Raw genomic sequence first — 20,409 nt, 5'->3', positions numbered from 1 at the left:
TGTGCTCTGCCTTGTGTTCCCTGGGCCTGAGCTAAAAGGAGACGTCTTGGTAATGGTGCTGCAGCACTTGCTGTTCCCTCGGAAGGGTGGGAACAGTGGGAAGTGCAGTGTCTGTGTGTAGGAATTAAAGCTTAGAGCAGCTCTTGCAGATGCTGACACCGTTCCTCTGGCTGCCTTCATTGTATGCCTGTCCCTAACTGGAGTCCCTGAATGTCCCGAGAGGTGACATCCTCTGACTAAACCAGAACTGGTACAACGGGGCACCGAGGACCTGGAGTTCCCTGCCCACAGAAGGCCCATATTGCCCTGCAGCCCTCACAGCAAGCCCCACAGTGCAGCTACACAAGTGCTGCTCTGGGCAATGTGTGGTCACAACGTGTGCCTTTGTCCCAAGGCAACAAGGACACAAATTTGGCTGTTGTGTGACCTGGCCACTGTGCCCTGGCAAAAGCCAGTACGGGGTGGGTGTGCTCTGGCTGGAGCACACATGAGGAGTTGTCTCTCTAGAATAGCATGGGTCATTGTTTGCACGATCAGGACCAAGTCCCCTCAGTGGCTCAGGTCCCCTCAGCAAAGAGAAGAAACACGAGCCTGTCAGGGCAAGTGCGGAGCACGGCAGCTCTGCCAAAGCCTTTCCTGGAGCATCGCAGGGGCAGCAAGAGCTGCTCCAAGAAGGAGCACTTGGACTTTGCCGGGCATGTTGGCCTCTGCTGATCTGCTCCTGCAGCCTGCACAGAGGCATTGCTGTGCTGGGGGCAGAGGAGAGGAGGTCTGTGCAAAGGTGGCTCAGTCGCTCTGTGCTGCAGCAGGCCTCTGGCTCCATTGAACTGCTTGCAGGAAAGAATAAAGAAAAAGACGAGGTAAGTGTGGACCAATGTTCGTGTTCCTGTGTAATGAAACACGCTGCAGAAATGAGCGTCCCAGGGGTGCTATGGTGTGTGAGACCCGTCTGTTGGTGCTGGGCTGCAAGCCCAGGGAGGGCAATTCTGGACGGGACCTGGTTTCGTGTGAGAGCTCCGAGCTGGGCGCGGTTAACGGGAGGCGTTTAGCGCCCGGTCGCGCCGCCCTCCGGCAGCCGAGCCGCGCGGAGCGCAGCGGACTGCGGCCGAAGGCACCGAGCGGCTCCGGGTTAGCCGAACCGAGCCGAGTCCGGCCGCACGCAGCGAGCGGGCCTGGCCCAACCGCTGCTGGGGAGAGCGGCTGCCGCCTCCCGTTACACCCCGGCCGCCTTCGGGACGGAGAGCGGCGGGAGCGCCATCCCCGCCTCTCCGGGGCAGCGCCGGGCTCGGATTCCCGCACGGAGCCTCCGGCGGTGAAGGCGGGAGTCCGCGCAGGTGTTTCGAGGGGCGGCGCGGGGCGGGGCTGCTCTGGGGTCGGGCCGGGGCTGCTCTGGGGTCGGGCCGGGGCTGCTCTGGGGTCGGGTGGGCTGTGCCGGTTCGCTGCCGGCGCCACAAAAGCAGCGGCCGCGGCGGGGTCGGTTCGCTGTCAGCCTCGCGGTCTGCGCGCAGAGAGCGGCGGCGCGGAGCAGGTGAGCGCGGCGGGACCGGGAGCTTGGCCGGGGCCGGAGCCTGCCCGGGCCGGTGAATTGAAATGTGCCGTAGCGAAAGGTTTTGTTGGCATAGGACCAGGAAATGTCTCTCCGAGGAGTTTCCTGTAGTGAAGGGCATGATTGAGGTGGAGAGCTTTTCAGGCGAAAATTTAAAACACTTTTTAAAAATCGAGTTAAGATATGAGATCTGTCTCAAAGCATGGCCATTTGCAACTCTTAGCAAATGAAGAGATGCTTGATTTGTGACTGGTGTAAAAATTATCTGTTTGGTTTTTTTTTTCACAAGAGCTCTTTGCTAATTGTCTTCTTTAGATCAAACAGTACTTTTGAAACTTCTCTTAATATGTAATTATAATGGCTGAAGTCGAAAATCAGCATGCAATTGAATCAGGGTATTAAAGTCTCTCCAAGTTCTCATATTCTTTCGTAAAAAATTTCCAAGAGAATAAACATGAAAAAAACTAACATATACAGATACGTATACGAACGAACAAATACAGACTCTCTGCCCATATATTCTATTTAGAATGGCCATTTGGTGTAGGCAGCACTGCTGAGCTTTGCCTTGCGGTGGTCACCAGCAGACAGGGACAGGTGTGGTTTTATAAAGCCTTTATTTACTTTTTTTTTTTTTTAAATGAAGGGATTGAAAAGCACATGGTGTGACAAAACACAGAGGGTTGATGAAATATTCATTCAATACCAAATGAAAAAGGGTAAGGGGTCGGAAAAGTTACACAGCAAGTTTTTTCTTCATGTTTTTCTCACTGGCAACCTGGATTGGAGAGACAAAAGGGAGTATTTTATAACATGGCAGCATACTGGTGGTACTTCAGTTATTTGAGCCTGTGCAGTGGCATATGGTAAAGCAATTAGGGAAAGCACAGGTGGTGGTTAAAGGGAAGCTGGATGCTTTTTGGGGATAAAGAAGTTAAGTAAATGGAAAGTTGGGCAGGAAGGGGCAGACAGACTGACAGACAAAGGTATTTGTGCATTACTGCTGCTACCTACCTCAGGTTAAACACCAATTCCTAATGTGGCTCTGCTCTGGACTATTAGGGCAGCACCCTAGGAAAAGGAACACAGTTGTCAGAGAGAAACCAAAGAGAAAAGTAGGTTGTGCTTGAGAAGGAGCTGTTAGAAATTTAAACTAGTACATCAGTTATGGTTCAAAGGATAATTCTGATGGTACTTCCTGACCCTAGAACCCATGAGCCCCTTGATGTGTGTCTTCCAACTTTGCCAAAGGAGGAAAGAAACTTTTGGAACTGATTAGAGACAAAATCATTCTTTCCTAAGTCTTCCCAATATATTTAACTATGTAACACTTTGGATATAAATAGAAAAATAATTCAATTAATAGGCAGTTTAAGATACTAGTAATAGTTCTGTGCCCTACATATAATGAGGTTGCTACTGCAAATTGTCATTTGTACTTCCTGGCAATGCCATGTGGCTCCAGATAAACCTTTTCTGTGACCTGATCAGCCAAACTCCCAGTATATCTGTATTTGCTGGGCAGTTCTGAGAATTGATCCAGATGCACTTTTTGCTGGTAATCACAGAGTTTTGTAAGGATCTGTAGCACAAAAGCAAGTTTATGTACGCTAGAGATAAAGTTCAATTCTACACATGGATATTTGTCAACTGTGGCTTGTAGGTGTTTGGCTCTGCTGACAAGGCCTGACAGAACTTCATCTAATCTAGGATGGAGATGTGCTTTGAGCAGGTGGTTTGACAAAATTGCCTCCAGACAACTTTTCCATGTGAAATTGCTCAGTGACTATAATCTGTGCAGCCAAGATACACAGTAAGCTCCGGCCATTTATTGTAAGGGCACATGGACAGGTGACCACAGCACTTTGCTGAAAAACTTCCTAGTGCTCAGTTTCCAGGTTTCTGTATATGTGGTTTGGGGGGTTTTTTGGTTTGTTTTTGTTTGGGTGGCTTTTTTTTGTGTGTGTGTGTAATTTGTGTTTGTTTGTTTGTTTTTAAAAGGAGATAGAAAGTACCTCTTCCCCAAGACACCCCTCAACATCTGACTGCTTGCAGCACTTTTCCATCATGGCAGTGAAGCCCCCAGCAATTGTCTTTAGTTGTTCTTCTGTCATCTGGGGTTTGCGCTTGATGAGGTTGACGAGCAATCTGAAAACAGAGCCACAAGAAACAATTAATCTTGCCTGCTCTAGTCAGAGTCCTGCTTTACAAGGCACTATTCCCCCCAGGCACAGCTCCTTTGAGGGGTTTTTTGTCATGCCTAGATGAGCCCTGTGCCTGCTGGTGACTCCAAGCTCCCAGTCTAACAGAACCATCTGTTTCTTTTGTGTTAGCTCAGTTACAGCTGGGTAAAAACTTAGGGAGATGATCTGTATGTCATCTTAATTAAGTACATCTCAAGATTTGCACTGGCAGTGGGCCTTGATGAAACTGGTCAGTTAAAAGAGTGATTTTAAGTGAAGAAAAAAAATCTCTTTTGCCTCTTCCAAACTACTTGATGTTGTATGCTGACCAGGTCAGTGCACACACATAGTTCTATCTGGTTTTCTCTGTCACTAGGGGAGCCCCAGTCAGGTTACAAAAGAGGCTGTAGCTTCCTTCTGCTCTCCCCAAAGTGCTACACTTCAAAAGCTTCCCTGCAAGGTATTTCTTGGAGCTTACTTCAGCTGCCCTGCTTCGCGCTCAGCCGGAGGAGCATTGCACATTTTCTCATCAAAATTGAACATCATGGGGTCAAATGGTGGAGGCACGTATTTGGTATCTATGCCCATGGCAGTGAAACATGGTCTCCTTTCAGAGTAGAGTTCATTGCAGCACTGTGAAACCTGGTCATTGATAGGGGTGCTCTCCTGTCTCTTGCACATGTCTTCAATGATGACGGTCAGCTGAAAAGGAAAGGGTGAAGGTTAGTTACATCTTCCAAAAAACACAGCAACTAGGTGATGCTTGTATCAATAGCATAGCTGGAATGTAAACCTGCTGGGATATGGTACATGTTTAACATTTAGAATATATTGGTATTCCTAGACTAAGGTGTTTCTTCATCTGCAAACAGTCTGGGCATTGGGCTACAATCAGTAGGTTTGAGGGTTTTAGGATGCGATTTCGCTTTCCCAAATGCAACCTGCCACAGTCTCAATCGTGGAGCTCTGGGCAGCCTGGTCCAGTGGAAGGTGTCCCTGCTCATGGCAGGATGTTGGAACTGGATGATCTTTAAGGTTCCCTCCAACCCAGGCCATTCTATGGTTCTATGATACCCGATTCTATGATTCTATGAACTCACTTTTGCTTCCTGAGGGGAAGCCCAGTTTAGCTAAAATTCTCACAAGATACTATCAGATAGCTATTTAGACTCTCACATCCATTAGAAAATGAACAGACTTGGAATTCTGTTAGGTGGATGCTTAGTGTGGTGTTTATGAAAAATCAGTGTGTGTGCTATCTCATCAGAATTCAGTATTTTTGCAAACAGGAAAAATACCCCAAGAGAAGGGAAAAGGATAACTCCATGTACTCACATAGTACTCAGAACAAGACATGCGTTGCTTCTCAGGAAGGTTGCAGCATTTCTTGCCAACAGCTGTCATTTTCTTCCCAATTTCAAGCAAGGTGTCAGTTGATACCTGAGGCATTTTCTTAGTGTAGCGGACCAGAATTCTGACAAAGTCAAATCAAAATGACTGTTAGTAGAGCATTCTTCCAATACAAGCACGTTAGTCCACTGAAGGGAAAATGGAAGTGAAGAACAAATCAATCTGCCCAAAGCAGCCAGTATAATTCATTACACTCCAGAATATTTATCAGGAATCACTCACCCTTTAAGGAAGTCTGCCTCGCCGTGGGTATTGAACAGCTCACAGTTGGTCTTCACAACATCCTCGGTTTCTTTGATGTGCTTGTTCAGTTCCTCTTGCTGAAAACAAGTACAGATTTATTGGAAATATTAGAGCAGGACTTGCTGGTAGCAGTCATACAAATGTGACTTCTGACCACTTCAGAAACCTTAACTACAGAATACTCATATTGCAAGGTTGATCACTTCTGTGTAGCCAAGAGGGTGTAGGCAGGATTTGATTCCCTAGTGGGGCTTAAGTTCAAACAGAAATTACCTTGAAAAAGGCAGCCACATTTTACAAATTTAATTTAATTACCTGTTGGACTTATTTTCTAAGCAGTGGGGATTTATGTTTATTTGTTTAAATCAAGTAAATATTTCAAATTGTTATCAACCATAAGGGGAACATCTCATGGCCAAAGCTTTCAGGAACTCAACTTATTCTGTGTCTTTTGTGTGACTGAGTTGTGGATCAGACCTAAGCTGAAGTGTCTCTGTGCTGGTCATGCACACTCCCAGCACGATCCATGAGCAGCCATACTCAGTGTATGAGTGGAGCTCGGAGAATAACTGAGCTGTGAATTGTCGGCCTCAGGACAAGCAGAATCACAATTGAGATACAGGAGCATCAGACAGTTGGGTGAGACTACTCTGAAATAATGTGATGTGACAAATTAAATTACTCTGTGATCTGAGATAAGCCTGTATCCTTGCCATGGGCCATGGACTGCTTCGTCTCTCACCAGGACATTAACCTCCCCTGGAATTAGCCTCTCCAAAAGCTTTCTGCCTGCTCTTCTGTAGGAGCTTCTCAACACAATTCTTCTGTGACAGGTACCAACCAAGCATTCTAGTTGTCTGCAAACAAAGCTTTGCACCTACAGCATTTCCGTAGCACTCAGCAGGGTTGTCTGTCTTGCAGCACTTATCCAGGAGTGCTTCGTATCCCTTAGCAATCCTCATGATCAGCTGTGTGGAGAACTCAGGGTGTCTTCGTGAATATTCGTAAACAAACCTGAAAGGCACAGGATCAGACACAGCTCCTGAATAACGTACTTCTTTCATCAGCACAGTGCAGTAATAACAAGGACATTTCCTCAGGTGGACAAGGAGCTTGGAATGCTGTTGGCGCTACTTACTCTGACAGGAATGCATCATGGTTTGGCTCATAGCTTTTACACACTTCCTTATCCTGAATGTATTTTTCAACTAGCGAAGGAAGATTGTCAGGTTTGTCGTCAAACTCTGCCTCCATGATGCACTTGGTCTGTTCCACAGCTGGCAGCTCGCAGCAGGGCTTGAGTTTACTTGAGAAAACGGCTTGTTTAGCACACAGAGAGGCCACCAGCTCTGACTGTAAAATTAATACATAAAATCAGACAAGCTATGAAATAATTGAAAGACAGATAATTAATCTGTTCTCTCTGCTTCAGACTCTTTTCACTCAGGTCACTTATTTACTTAGCACTTTGGTAAAAAAATGCTGTCTTCACACAAAGAGAAATAACTGGGGCATGTGCAGGGTGAGTGGTTCCCTCCGTGATCCTAGACACTCTGAAACCCAAACTCTGGAAAGCCAGGGCACATCACTGAGTGCTCTGTCACAAGGATGCCTGATGCATCTTGTAAGTCCTGACAAGATGCCCAGCTCTGATAGAGGACAACATGTGGTATAACCCCAGAGCACTCGAACGAGCTGGGTCAACAAGTGTCCAAGTTTGAGTCAGCCAGACAATAATGAAATCATCTCACTATTGCAGAGGTTTGTTAATCTGTTCTCTGGTATTCATTGGCACTACAGGAAGGCTGGATTAGTGGCAGTACTCTTGACAGGACTGGAGAAAAAACTGCAGCCTTTTTGCCTCTGCTTTTTTTTCCCCCTATATTTATGATTGAGTTGAAGTGAATACATACCATCAAACAACCTCCCTATTAAATATTCTGATTTTGACCAAACACACTGGATAAAGTTTAAGTCATAGGGCTTCTTGTCCCTATGATTAGGCAGGGCTAGATCCAAAGCTGGGCCAAAACCTGCTTCCAGTAAGAGTCAACTGTGCTGGTCCTGAGCTTTTCAGTGCTTGAGGAACCTTTCAGCAGTGCTGAGTACAAGTGTAAGTTCCCTGGACTGTGAATGTGTAGCTGCACAAATTACTATATTTCTAAACATTTTTCAAATATGTCAACGTTGTTTTAAAGCAGTGAGCTCACCCAGTCATCTACACATTCCACCATGTCCCCATCACAGCACTCTTTGTGGACATCTGTCACTTCGTGGACCATCTTAACAAGTTCTGCAAATGGAGCCTTGGGGTACTTCTGGCTCATATGAACAAGTTTACTGCATAGAAAAGGAGAAAAAGACACTTGTTTTAAAGCACTGTAGGGAACAGAAACCTTGCAAGTCACTAACACATGATAAGGTAGGTTAGGATTGTTTCAAGAAAATACTCATTCTTCTCATCCAATTTCTGGTGGCTAAAGGAAAAAAGGTGCATCAACATCTGCACAAGTAAAGCCAGCAAGGAGCAAGTCTGTGGTTCTTCTGTTCTGCCTGAACTGTAAGAATCACACGTAGTATTCCCCATCACTGTTGAGCAACTGGTCAGTGCTCCAAATTGCTTGGCACAGATAGATGTAGTCCTGATTATACCTTTAAATGAAAGCTGACTATGTCTGTAAGATAATCCCAGTCAATGTTAATGTATCAGACTGGCCACAGAATCAAAGCACCTCTCTGTGCCCCAACAGCTGATCCAGTTATTAAATTGTAAAAGCTTTTCTATATCTTACAAGCAAATGTTTTAACAACTGGGATTCTGCCAAATCTGACTTTTTGGTTGGTTTAAGGTTCGAACTAGCAGCTTACTCTGCTGAGAAGTGATGTGTCCATCACTGAAACCTGTAGGCACTGGAATGGGGTACAGCTTTGGCAAAAGTGTGGATTAAGAGTACCCTGTGATCTCTGGTTCTGAGGGACATTCCAACATTTAATTCTCCATCTTCTGGACTGGTTCCAGAGATAGTTTAATTGCTCTGCAATTTTCACAGCTGAGCTTTTCCTAGGTCTCTCTCACAGGCTGACAAGCCAACATTTTATCAAAAAAAGTGATGGCAACTTACCTTGCTTGGAAAGTCCTCTCACCATACTTGTGGAGGATTCTACATCCATGCTGCTGGTGCACATTTATCTTCTTGGCTCTTTCCTTGATGACAGCTGCCTGTGGTAACAGGACACACATTGTCACATTAAACTGTTTACATCCAATGGATAGGATTAATCCTGACCTGTCTCTCCAAGTTCTTCATGCAAAGCTTTGCATGAACAGGAAAATTCTGCCTGTTTCTCACTCAGTTGCTTAGTGTTTATCCACAGAGACAAAGCTGCTGTACCTTTTCATCCAAGCAAGCACCAACATCACTCTCTGGGCAGCAGGTTTTAAGTGCATTTTCATACTCAGCAGCCAGACCCAGGATTGCTGGGGCGTGCAGGAAGGGGTTTCTTCTTGCAACAGTATAGACAAAACTAGAAGGAAAAGGGAAGCATTAGTTCCATGTTCCAGTGACAACAGCAAATGGCATTAAACCTCTTGCAACTTCTCTAACTTTTTTTCTAGTTTAGAAATTTACTTTAGAAATCTAGTTTAGCAATCTGCTTTTAGACATAATGCTTTAGACATTATGACATTTAGACATAATGCTTGCTGATTGGAAACGCTCTGCTAAATCCCACCCTTCCCAAGGCAGGACTCGGTAACTGTCAGGGAAGGGTGAACTCCTGATGTTGTCAGCCATCTGGTTTGATGGCCATCTGCTTTTTTAAAATGTGTTGTCAAATATTTGAAAGTTCTGTTTTTTAGTATGAAAAATTCATCTACGGCCCTTTCACCAACTTTTTTTTGCCAATTTTTATTCTTTTCACTCTTATCTTTCCTCATTTTTGCCAATTACACCAAGAGTAGTGGGAAGCTGGAGCAAATAAGTTATTAAATCAATATTGGAAACACCATAATTTTTCAGCAGGTTTGGGGAAGAAAGGTCATGCAAGTTGTATAAAATGTGATCCTTAACCCCTGTTGGGAATGCAAAAACCTGATCTTGCATGAAATGATAAAATGTGATCAGGGTAAGAAAGCACCAGTGGCCATTTTCCTTACTTTCCCAGGAGCTGCACCCGATGGTCCTTGTACTCGTTGCAGATCACGTCAGCAGCTGGTCTCTGGTAGGGTGCAATGAAGTCTGGTTGCTGAACTTTGAAAGACAGGAAGCACTGGTTTCTTTCGGGATCAGCTTTACCACAGCAGTCAGCCATGTCACCGTATGAGTCGCGGAGCTTTTCCACTTGGCAGATTTCATCCAGGAAAACAGTGGGCTGTAAAGGGAGATGTGAGGGTCAGAACTAGTGCTTATACATAGACAGTGCAATGTATTGGCAGTTTATCTGCAAAAGAAAAGCCAGGCTGAATAATAAATACATTTTTACTGAAGAAGATTTAGACCATAAATCAAATTAGTCTACTGTTTTTCATTAATTTCATAAAATTTTATTTTATGTAGTCCAATATCAGAACGGTTTCAGTGCTTTACTGAAAGAAGTTAATTATAATTTAAAATACTCTATGCAAGACAGTGATCTCCTTTTACTTATAATCTGACTAAACTGAATTTTCAGATGAATTGAAGCAGGATTTGATGAAAACCTTGAGGGAGAACTTATGTCTAGCTCAAAGTGTTAGATGTCCAGCAATCCTAAATACCTGGAAACTTCTTTTGTTACCTCATTTTAGAGGAATTTTTTTAAACTCTCATAAACTAAATGCCTTAAATTAGCACACACACCTTTTCAAGTCATCCCAGTGTGAAAATCACACACTTGGGTCACTTTAATACCTAGAATTAGGCCTGTACTTCACAGCTGGGGTTTTGTACTTAATGCTACCATTTATTTTCAGGCAATGTGCCAAAGTGTGGTATTTGGTATCCAACATAGGGATCCATGGATCATTAGGCACTTCTTAAAGGCAGAGGTTTAAAACCTGACAAAACCAAATTCTTTGTTTAAGCACTAAGATCTGAGCACTGGCCTGTGACAACAGCCACACCGGAAAGGTTCAGGTAAGTCCTCAAGGAGGGTGATGGTGGCAGCTCCACAGAGAGAGGAGAAATACAGCAGTGAAGGGTTTGCTGCCTACCAGTGGTTTTGAGCACTCGGGAGCATCCTCGTTGGCCACGCACTTATGTGCCAAATCAACAACATCCTTCACCAGCTTAGACAGTCCTTCGTAGGAGCATCTCTGGAGGTACTGGGCAAATGTGATCATGGCCCTGAAACACAAGGCACAGTTTGGAATATGAGACTGAGAAACGTCAGGCAGTATTTTCAAGGTGCCTCTGAATTGAACTGGTTTGTTCAAATGACGTGCACAAAGGTTAACCAGAATACCTTGCAGAGCATAGTGCCAGATCCCACATCTGTCTTGCTCTCTCCTTTCTGAACATGTTTTTTAACCCTCCCAATAACCTTTTTACCTTCCCATTAAAAGAAGTCTTGAATATTAAATTATGAACAAACCAGAAAAGACTGTGATCATAAATGCCATGACCTAAGCTGGATTTGGCCACTGTTACGAATTATGATCTTCAGACTGCCTTCTGTCAGCACTTAGGTGTCTGTCAGGGCCCTCTGTCTTTTCCAAAACTAGTTTCCAATGAAGATCACTAAATTGTCTCAGAAAGCCTGTCACAGCCTTGTTTTTTGAGGTTAGTGGTTTGTTTGTGGGTTTTTTTCTGGCAATATTGCCAATGCAGTATAATTTCTCTTCATTCTAGGCATATCAAACCTGTATTCCTCATGCCTATTTTATTTTCAGAGAAGGAGCAGAAGTTTTTTTCACAAGGTTTGCAAGGAGCTCTTTTCCCAGAGAGCAAGAAAGTCATTGTGATGTTTGCAGGTCTTAAAATATTTCTAGGTTTTGCATTTTGCAGTACCAGTAAAAGGCTAAGTCAGTGTTTCAGTGAGACATACACACCCCCTGTGAGCTCATACAGTGTGTCTTACTCTCCCTTTTTGGTGCAATATCAAGAGAGACAAAAAAACAAATCAGAAGGTGGAAGCTGAACGTTCACTTACACTGCCTTAAATGTCTCTTCCTTCAGGTCATTGAAGCGGTGGGCAATCGGACTCTTGTGGTCTAGGAAGAAAAACAAAGGGAGCAGTGATGCTCACTGTCACACTGGCTGTGCTGGACCCTGAGAAATATATTCTGGGCACCATGGGCAAGATTTTCACAAGTGTTCAGCATTCACCCGACTTTTATATTTAAAAACTTAAGAAATTGAACTTTGTCTTGTTCATTGGTCTACAGGTACCTAACTCTTAGGTTTGCTTCTCTTTCTGAGGGAACCCAAGCCTGCGATTTTTATGGTCCTAATAGAATATTTACCTCTGTAAGCAGCTAATTAATTCAGATATTCAAAATTACTGTTGGGGCTTAATATTTAGGGTTAGCAGAGGTGTCCTTTGGGTAACCACCACCCCCAGATGCTGCAAATAAAACAGTGCAGCTGCAGTTTGATTAGAGCAAACCTTCTTCCTCTGAATGCTAAGTTATTAACTTGTCAAAAGACAGAACTTCCGAAAGCAAAAGGAGTGCAGCTCCTTTTTCCATGCTTGAACAGATTCCTGACTCATTGACATCTGTTCATGCACCACACAGATGTTGCCAAGGGATGGCACCACACTTACTCACCCAGTTCAGTTGTCCTAAGTGTCCTACCCATCTCCCCACTGTCTCTTAATTTATTTTCTTTTCTAGTCAATCATATTTTTCTTTTCAATATAGATCAGGATCCCACGAATTGTTTATGAAACCATATTCAACACATTAAATTGATAGAGCAAAGACTTCCAAGAGAACTAATTAGTCCTTTCTTACCTGCATCTCGTGCAGTTCTTTGCAGATTCCTGGATCTGGCAGAGCTCAGGAGAAGAATTAATGAAATTAATGTTAGCCACTTCATGGTTTCAGATTATGATGTGAGCAAAGTTGCTCAAAAATGCTAGGACGATTGAAGGAAGAGCATTTGCTTATATACCTTTCACTACCTGTGCTTGTAAAATATTAACCCTTGAGCTGGCATTTGTGGCTTGCCATTTGGCCTGAAGAAGATTACGAAACTTCACCTTGACAAAAAATTAATTTGATATTAGTTATTTATTCTGTGTTGTTACTATGGGCCTTTTCGTCCTGAAGAGGTTGAACCTCCCAGCACCCAAAAAAAGATAAAGTTTTGCGTAAATTTCCTTATCAAATGACAAACAAGGAGTTCAAGGCATCAGACAAAAAGGTCATCAGGACTAATCCTATAGACTTTTTTTTTTTGCTACTATTTGTTCAAAAGCAAAGCATGTTTGTATTGTATAGCAACAGTGCACCCAGAGAGGACTCGGTCCACTTGAAATTAGAGAATTTTAATTTTAAATCACTTTGTTGAGATGAGCTTGCTAATCTAGACAGTTATGGCTGATTTGAGCACCTGAATTTGTTAGGTCCTGCTCTGGTTTTCCCTGGGTATTGCTGTTCGCTGATATCCAGAAAACAGCCAAACACATGGGTAAACATATGCAAGAGCTCTAATTTTCAGAATTCTAGCAATTTCTAATTTGTACTGACATCCTCCCAAGAATAATCTCTTAATTAAACATTGCTCTCATCTCTGGAAAATTTCCCATTGATTAGTCAGTAACTTAGAAGATCAGACACAGGAAAAATGTGCAGTTTGCACAGATCCACAGGACATGAAATAAATCAAAATTACTTTTCTAGGACACCCAGTGAGATGCTTCAAAAATTCCCAAACGAGTACAAGGTTGTATCTTTACTGAGTACAAAGTGATGTAGCTTCCCAGACTACGATTTATTTTATTTAATTTATGTCCCCAGTGTGTGAATATCAACCCACACAACTGGAGGTTGTGTGCTGCCTTGCAACTCTGCTTTGTGAGTACCCACGTGGTAGAGCTGAGCATGTAATCTCCAAATTCTTCCTTGGTCTTTAAGGTTCCCTTTGTTCACTCTGTTTTTCTTCCTCAGGTGGGCAGTTCTGCCATAACTCTGAATTAATCCTAGTGGGGATAGTAAGAACAATTCCATGAATGGTTTTCTGGAAATTTGACTAAGTAAGTACATGCATAATCCTTCCTTTTGTTTCTGAGTGTGAGCTTTTAAAGACATTTGAAATAAAGCAAATGACATGTCTAAGCTCAAAATATTTGCAGGCAGTTTTCATTCAGGAAAATGCCTAGGCAATACATCTTGTGTTGCAGAAAGGCTGTTCTTTTCTCCAGGAATAACCACAAAAAACTGAGATGAGTTCACAGAATAGTTTCATACAATGAGATTTCTACAGTCTGCTGTTCTTCCAAAAAAATTCTGCATTTTCCTAAGTCTGCACCTGATACTTTTGTAGGTGAAAAGCAGCATTCTGTTAGTGATTTAAATGAACAAGGCTCTATTTTGGGAGTTAAAAGGTTATTTGGATAACTCTTACATGAAGGATGGTGCAGGAAAGCCAGGTTGGCAGAAGAGCAGCATTAGAAATGTCATAATGTTAGACATTGTGATTGCTTTCAGGTGGTTGTAGCAGAATCCCACATTTCTGGAGAATTCTGGCAACTGATGAACACTCTGGGCCTTTCAGCTCTGGGCTGGTTTAGACTAACAAAAGATAGGGAAAGAACTTGTTAATTCAGCATGTAATTATTTTACTGACCATATCCCTCTGTGAGAGAAGAGTCATCTCCTTTCAAATCTTAAGAGAGCATTCAGTGGACAAAAACACACATTTAGGTATTTTGTGGATATCTAAAAGGCAGTAAAAAACTGTGGTATTGATGAATGATGTCTTAGTACAGCTCTTGAGATGCTGTCAGGCTGTACCAAAGAAGTCTCCAGAAAACTACAGCTAAGGGCTGGGAGAGCAAAGCTGAAATTCAGCACCACAATTGCAGAGTTGCATCCTGAAAGCTCTCTGGAATTTTCCCTTGCAGCATTGTGCAGTGTTAGCAAGAACACTCCTGGTTCCCTGGAGTTAATATGTAAGTTTGGAATACAGGGTCCATGTTTATTTCTAGATATCTTCTGTTGTCTGTCCTGTGCTTCATGCCAATGGTTCCCATAACTGCTGAGAGCTGAACTCCAATGCTTATGTTTATTTAACAATATTAAATAGTATACTGAGTTTCTTGTTGCTCAGTACTTTCATACTGCTTTGAGTTCACTCCAACAAAGTTGTCCTGGTGTTAGAAAAAGGGATTTATAAATAGCATTTTAGGATAATCCATTTTCACACTCATTTATACCTAAAGTTACATATGATAACTAGTTTTATTCCAGGTGTGGGGGACCAAAGGACAATAATTCCAAGAGTAATTGACTTGGAAATAAAAAGGATGAATACTTTTTAAATATTTCATCATACTAACCTGTGCAAAGTGGAAGAGTAGAAACAAAGTGGACCGAGATGTACTAATATGGACTAAGGCTCTTGAGAAACAAATGTGATTGTAAGAACAGCTGTCAGAGCCCTTTTGGGAAGTAAGTACTTCTCAAAATAATCTCTCACAGCCCAAAGGACATCAAGAAACCCTTTACTTTTGTGGCCCTCCATTTTATTTACTGCTGTTTCTTGCTTTTTTTCAAGACCTCTAGTTCTGTTTGTGGGATTGGACCCTGGGGCACACACCAAACCTAGAGACAAGACATTCCTGTGCCAGTATCTGCAGTGAGTAGCTATTTTTTCAGTGACTGTAATGATTAGTATATTTCTAAATAAATGTCTAGCTCTGGACACATGGACACAGGTATCAGACATTGCTTTGTTTTCCTGCTCTGGTGCAGGATGTTTGCCATTCTTATCACTGATGTCTGGCTCCTGTGCAGAACGAGTCAAACATCTCAGATATATGCCTTTTGTTTGAACAGAGATGGACTCATCAATACAAAACAAAGACAGGAGATCACTGTGGCAGAGCAGGCAGAGACCTGCTTAGGTGTAGCTAATAGCATTCCATGTCAGGTGTATCTCATGGGCATATCATCAGTGAGTTCTGATACTCAGCTGTGCTAGTGCTGTTGAGTTCCTGATCATTCAAATAAGGATTTTTGAATCGACAAGAATTACTGTTCTTGCTGATCTGTGCACCTGATTCCTGGGCCATTGTAGCATCCCTAACCCTTTGTCTCACAAGTCCACCCTTTTCCTTATTAATGACCATTTGCCAAAATCATTCTTTGGCAGCAGGAACAAGAACAGTTTTGCTTTGCCTATTAAACATTCAATTGCCTGAATATATCCAAATATACAGCCTTCAGTGCTTTATGAGGTTATCAATTCTGAGACTTCTCAGAACTTGTCTCTACTTTCTATGTCCCTATGACATTTTGCTCTGCCAGTTCAAGTAGGTAATCTACAAGATAACTGAGTATTGGCTTCATCTATTGTCCATTTCTAAGGTCCCTCAACAAAAATCAGTTATATCTTGGTATGGGCCTATCTAACTGTTGTATCTAAATACAAAATAGACAGGGGAAAGAAATACTCGAGGTGCAGCATTGCTGTATTCAGAAGTCCTTCTCAGGAATATTTTTTTCTTCATTGTTTCTTATAATAATAAGATAATTATTGATAATTGCCTTTGATAATTGTCTCTGGAACTGAAATTGTTGCGATGCTGTGATTGGTTTGGCTCATGATAGGACTATTGGTGGAGATCTTTTTTTCTTCCTCTTACATAAGTCCCAGAGAGCTTTGGAATCCAGTGCATTCACTTGTGCCCTAGAAACTTTTTGGCACTCAGTTTCCAATCTCTGTGCTGCTCTGCTATGCTACCTGATGGCCTTTGTCAGGAGAGAAGAGCCATTTAATATGGTACAGTCAAGAGCCAAAGCTGAAAACTTCTGTTTGGCAAGAGATTGTTAATATTTCTTCCCTAAGTTTGATGTGCTTCAGCTTTAGCAATAAAAGAAATAATGAAAACTTTTGAGGAACATCAGGAAATGTTTGGAGCATCCTTTTGCTTTGAATTTCTTTAGGCTGTTGATCCATAATCTTCTGTTTTTGAAAAAAATATGGCTACAGACTTTTTTGTAACTGTAAGCAGGTGTATTTGCTAAAATCAGAAACAAGCATGTGTAAAATGAGCTAATGATTCTGGGAGCCACTGGGTTTGCTCTCAACTTGAAACACTTTTTTAAGAGTTGAAAAAAAATCCTGTATGTCTAGAGGGGCTGTAGGACTTGTGGAAATTTTTTGCCATTCTGCAGCTGCCCCCCACAATGTCACTGCATCACCTGGCAGTGCTGACACTCTTACTTGCCTTATTTTTTATTTTTCATGTAGTTTTATTGTAAACTTAGGGGTTTCCCATCCTGGCCTAAAAACTGCCAGGCTGGTAAATATTTTCTCCTTCATGTTCATCTCCATAGAAACAGAATCTGTGTTACTGCTGTAATTGTTCTCTTGTGCTGTTTTTCTGTTAGGCCCTTGGGGTTTTTTTGTTGGTTTCTTTCTTGGGAAGATCCTAATTCATCTCTTTGAGACAAGCTGTAAATGCTCAAGTGTTAAGGAGATAAAGGGAGTGATTCTTTTCTCAGCCTTTCCTTTATTCCTGAGCAAATGATTTCTTAAGATAAAGCTCTCAGAACTTTGAAAAATGAAAAGATAGTAATTTTAAATGAAGTCCTGGAGCAAGAATAGCATTTCCCACCTGGAATATCCCCTACTGTCTTTGGAATTTCTTTAGCTCAGTGTCAGGGCCTGAGGTGGCACCTCTGCAGGAGAAGAAAAGTTTGCAGAGCCATTTTTAGGTCCTTGTTACTGGAGCAGGCAGTACAAGACATTTTAAATGTTGGCACTGCCATTTACTTGCTGACATAAAAGGATAGTCCACTTCTGCATATTATGCTGCAATTATGAATTCTGAGGCTCCACAAATGAAATGTGAAGCATCCTTTCCCCACAAGTGAAATCCAAAGGCAAGGTGAAATATTTCCACATTTCTGCTGTAGCCTGTGAAACAAAATTCAGTTAGTCAAATGCAAGTACCTGTACTTTTCTGTTGTCAAAATCAATTGTTTTTTCAAGCAGCATTCAACCAGACCACATTTATTAGGTGAGCTCTGGCTTGTAGTTCCAGATTCAGTACTTCCTTCAATGTAAATCAAATTGCCAGTGAGATTACTAGGATGTAATAATCTCTTAGAAGAGAACTGGATTTGCAGCAGCAGCAGCAACAAAAGATGGCCTTTCTTCAGGTTGCTGTTTTCCTTCCCTTGTTCTCCTTTACCTGGGTTTCTTGCACTATGACATGTAGTATTGGAAACCTGGGATTCCCAGAGTTAAGGAAGTGACTAGAAATAATACAAAACTGAGGAAATGTTGCTTGGTTTATTTGTTTCTTTTTCTTTAGAGTAGTGCTTATAAACTCTGATTTTTGAAGAGGTGAATAATTGGGGTTTGAAATTCAGTCTCTCTGAATTTGAGGACCTTCAGGATGACCTGATTTTAGAAGAAAGGTTCCTCAGTACATTCCCAAGAAACTTTTGTCAGCGACCAAAAATTGTGATTGAACTTAGCAAAGAGCTGTATGGTTCATGTGGTTCTCTTAAATAAGTTACCAAAAGATTGGTACATACAACAGAGGAACTAAAGAGATCTATCAGGTAGATCTGTGGCTGTGCAAAGCCCAGATAGCTGTCATGTTAGGTTTGGGTTTTTTTTTAATTTGACCACTAAACTGAGATTCTTTCTCAAGCCATGCAAAGAAATATTAACAAACTCTTTGCACATGAAGCTTCTGGTGTTGTCTTTTGGATCAATTAGGCAGAGGCTACATTCCCAAGGGCATTCCTCTGTGGTGCTCTCTAACCCCATGCTGACAGTCCTTGACATTTGCTTTCTGCCAAAGGCTTTTTCTGCTTATACCAACAGTGCTTCAATATTGCCAGCCAGGCATATATCCACAGGTCTCAAAAATAACTCAGGAAATTCAATGATAACAATTAATGTAGTAGTACCCTTCTCTGGTACCTTCACTTTAGTGTGAACTTGGGTTTCTGACTTTGCTCCTTGACTCTGGAAAACAGCGTGGATGTCAAGGCACTGGAGCTATTCCCAGAGCAAAGAAGCTGAAGGCTTCCCTTAAAGTCAGTGCAGATCTAGGCAGATTCCTGGCTCCCTGAACTGGGAGATTGGAAGCTGGGCAATTTTTCCCAGTTCCTGCTGACAGAGAGGATAGCTTAGTGCTAAGTCAAGACTGAGGACACTGTTCCTGGTGAGCCCAGGAAGCCTTTAATTGCTGAGAGTCTGATATGAACACAGGTCTTATGGCTTCTGAGGTCCTGCTGTACTGTTAGGCACTGCAGCCTCTTTGCTGTCAGCAAGGAGGAGTTTTAGGATGGATCCTTTGACATCCCAGAATACAAATGTTCTTGTATCAGTTGACAGAAATCTTTCAAGTACAGAGCCTGACCTCCCTGCAGGTTTGTCAGAGCCAATATGGAAATATAACTATGGATCTTATGAAAGTTTATCAGTACTCTGATGTTTCCACTGAAACATTTTGGATTCAGTTAATTTACATGCTTTATTGGTGCACTTGCCAGTGCTGGGCTATTGGTTGGATTTGATGATCATGAAGGGACCAGTTTGGTCAGGCACAATATGCCCTTAGAGGAGCTGTCCTGGGTCACTCCTCTGTCTTGCATGTGCCTCAGTATTGCTCCCATTAAGATCTGCTCCAAGATCCTCCCTGGCACAGAGGTAAGGCTCACCGGTCTATAGTTCCATGGGTCTTGCTTTCTACCCCTCTTATAAAAAATTTCCCTTTTCCCAGTCACTGGGGACTTCACCTGATGGCTGTGACTGTTCCAAGATGATGGAGAGTGGCTTGGACACCACATCAGCTGTTCCCCCAGGACCTTGGAATGTGTGTCATCAGAGACTCATGGCTATAGAATGTTCCATGTCATTCCCACTATCACAAAACAGAAACTCCACTGACATGGGCTTAGGTTATTTTGCCTGTCCACCCACAAGAAGAAAACTTCACACTCAAACTGGTCATAAAATTCAATCCAGAACAACATAACATCGGAATTCAAAATTATTGTGTGGAGAAATTGAAATTGGAACTAGGCTTGCCAAGGAACTTCTGTGAATTATGTTAGTTAGTTAGTGTTCAAAGAAAAGGAAGATTATTCCATTTGATTATTTGTTATCAGCTAGGCAACCTATCTGCTTCCCCTTCTGAAAGGAAAATCAGATTTTCCCTTCCTGCTTTTAGTATATGACTGCACTTTAGACAGAGACTCCTGTCTCTTGGGCACTGATATTGCTTAAGGAGCTTTTTGGCAACTCACTAAGGTTACCAGGTCCTCTGTGTTGGATTTTGAAATATATTCGGTTGGCCTAATTCTGGTAATGTCAAAGTCAGTGCCAAATGTTGTCTGATTTTTCTGGAAAGCGAGCTCGATAAAAGGGAGGTTATCTTGGATCTTTCCACGCAGATTTTCAACCCTCCCTACAATATTTTAAGGAAGTTATTTCACATCAAATCACAGCAAGGTTATAAATTGGTTAGTGGATGAGTGGGACATGTACCTGCAAAAGCAGGTCTAGCTCAGGTAGTATCAAGATGACTCTAAGAATGATGTTCAAGCCTAACCTTTTCCTAAATGAGAGTTCTGAGAGGGGAAGCTGTGGTGTGTCCTGAATAAACGGGTATCAGCATTCCATAAGAACTAGCCCGATGAAGCATTTTCCAAGCTCTCAGGCAGAAGAAATATGCCATCTACTGTTAGCAAAACTATTTGCACAAAAAGGCCCTAGACCTCAAAACTGCGAAGAATTTTGTGTTCCTATTGGCAAAGAAAGTGACAATCATAGGGAATTGCCACAATGATGTGTCTAAAAATAGAGATAAGCCCTCACTGGGGTTGGATTAATAATGGAGAGAAAACTCGGCTTG

At 42.4% G+C, this 20,409-nt stretch overlaps 1 protein-coding gene across 1 annotated transcript; it reads right to left on the bottom strand.

Moving 5' to 3' along the window:
- Nucleotides 1-2,146: 2,146 nt before the first annotated feature.
- Nucleotides 2,147-12,444, bottom strand: ALB (albumin). Its single transcript, XM_021529545.3, has 15 exons — nt 12,317-12,444; nt 11,512-11,572; nt 10,574-10,706; nt 9,539-9,753; nt 8,775-8,907; nt 8,505-8,602; nt 7,593-7,722; nt 6,521-6,735; nt 6,264-6,396; nt 5,362-5,459; nt 5,065-5,203; nt 4,208-4,431; nt 3,562-3,694; nt 2,561-2,617; nt 2,147-2,324 (listed from the first exon to the last, which is right to left on the bottom strand). Exons 1-14 carry the CDS (start codon nt 12,399-12,401, stop codon nt 2,567-2,569), a joined length of 1,848 nt encoding a protein of 615 aa, XP_021385220.3. The 5' UTR covers nt 12,402-12,444; the 3' UTR covers nt 2,147-2,324; nt 2,561-2,566.
- Nucleotides 12,445-20,409: the final 7,965 nt, after the last annotated feature.

This window comes from Lonchura striata, chromosome 4, assembly GCF_050655825.1.
Source record: "Lonchura striata isolate lonStrDom1 chromosome 4, ASM5065582v1, whole genome shotgun sequence".
NCBI classification, from domain to species: domain Eukaryota; kingdom Metazoa; phylum Chordata; class Aves; order Passeriformes; family Estrildidae; genus Lonchura; species Lonchura striata.
The sequence above is the reverse complement of the archived record's forward strand: the minus strand, read 5'-3'. Positions and strand labels throughout refer to the sequence as shown.

Coding starts and splice junctions, on each gene's coding strand:
- ALB (XM_021529545.3), bottom strand. CDS start 12,401: ATGAAGTGGCTAACATTAATTTCATTAATTCTTCTCCTGAGCTCTGCC. Junction 9,754..10,573: donor CCGAGTGCTCAAAACCACTG/GTAGGCAGCAAA, acceptor CTCCCTTTACAG/CCCACTGTTTTCCTGGATGA. Junction 4,432..5,064: donor TGTCTTGTTCTGAGTACTAT/GTGAGTACATGG, acceptor TTTCCTTTTCAG/CTGACCGTCATCATTGAAGA.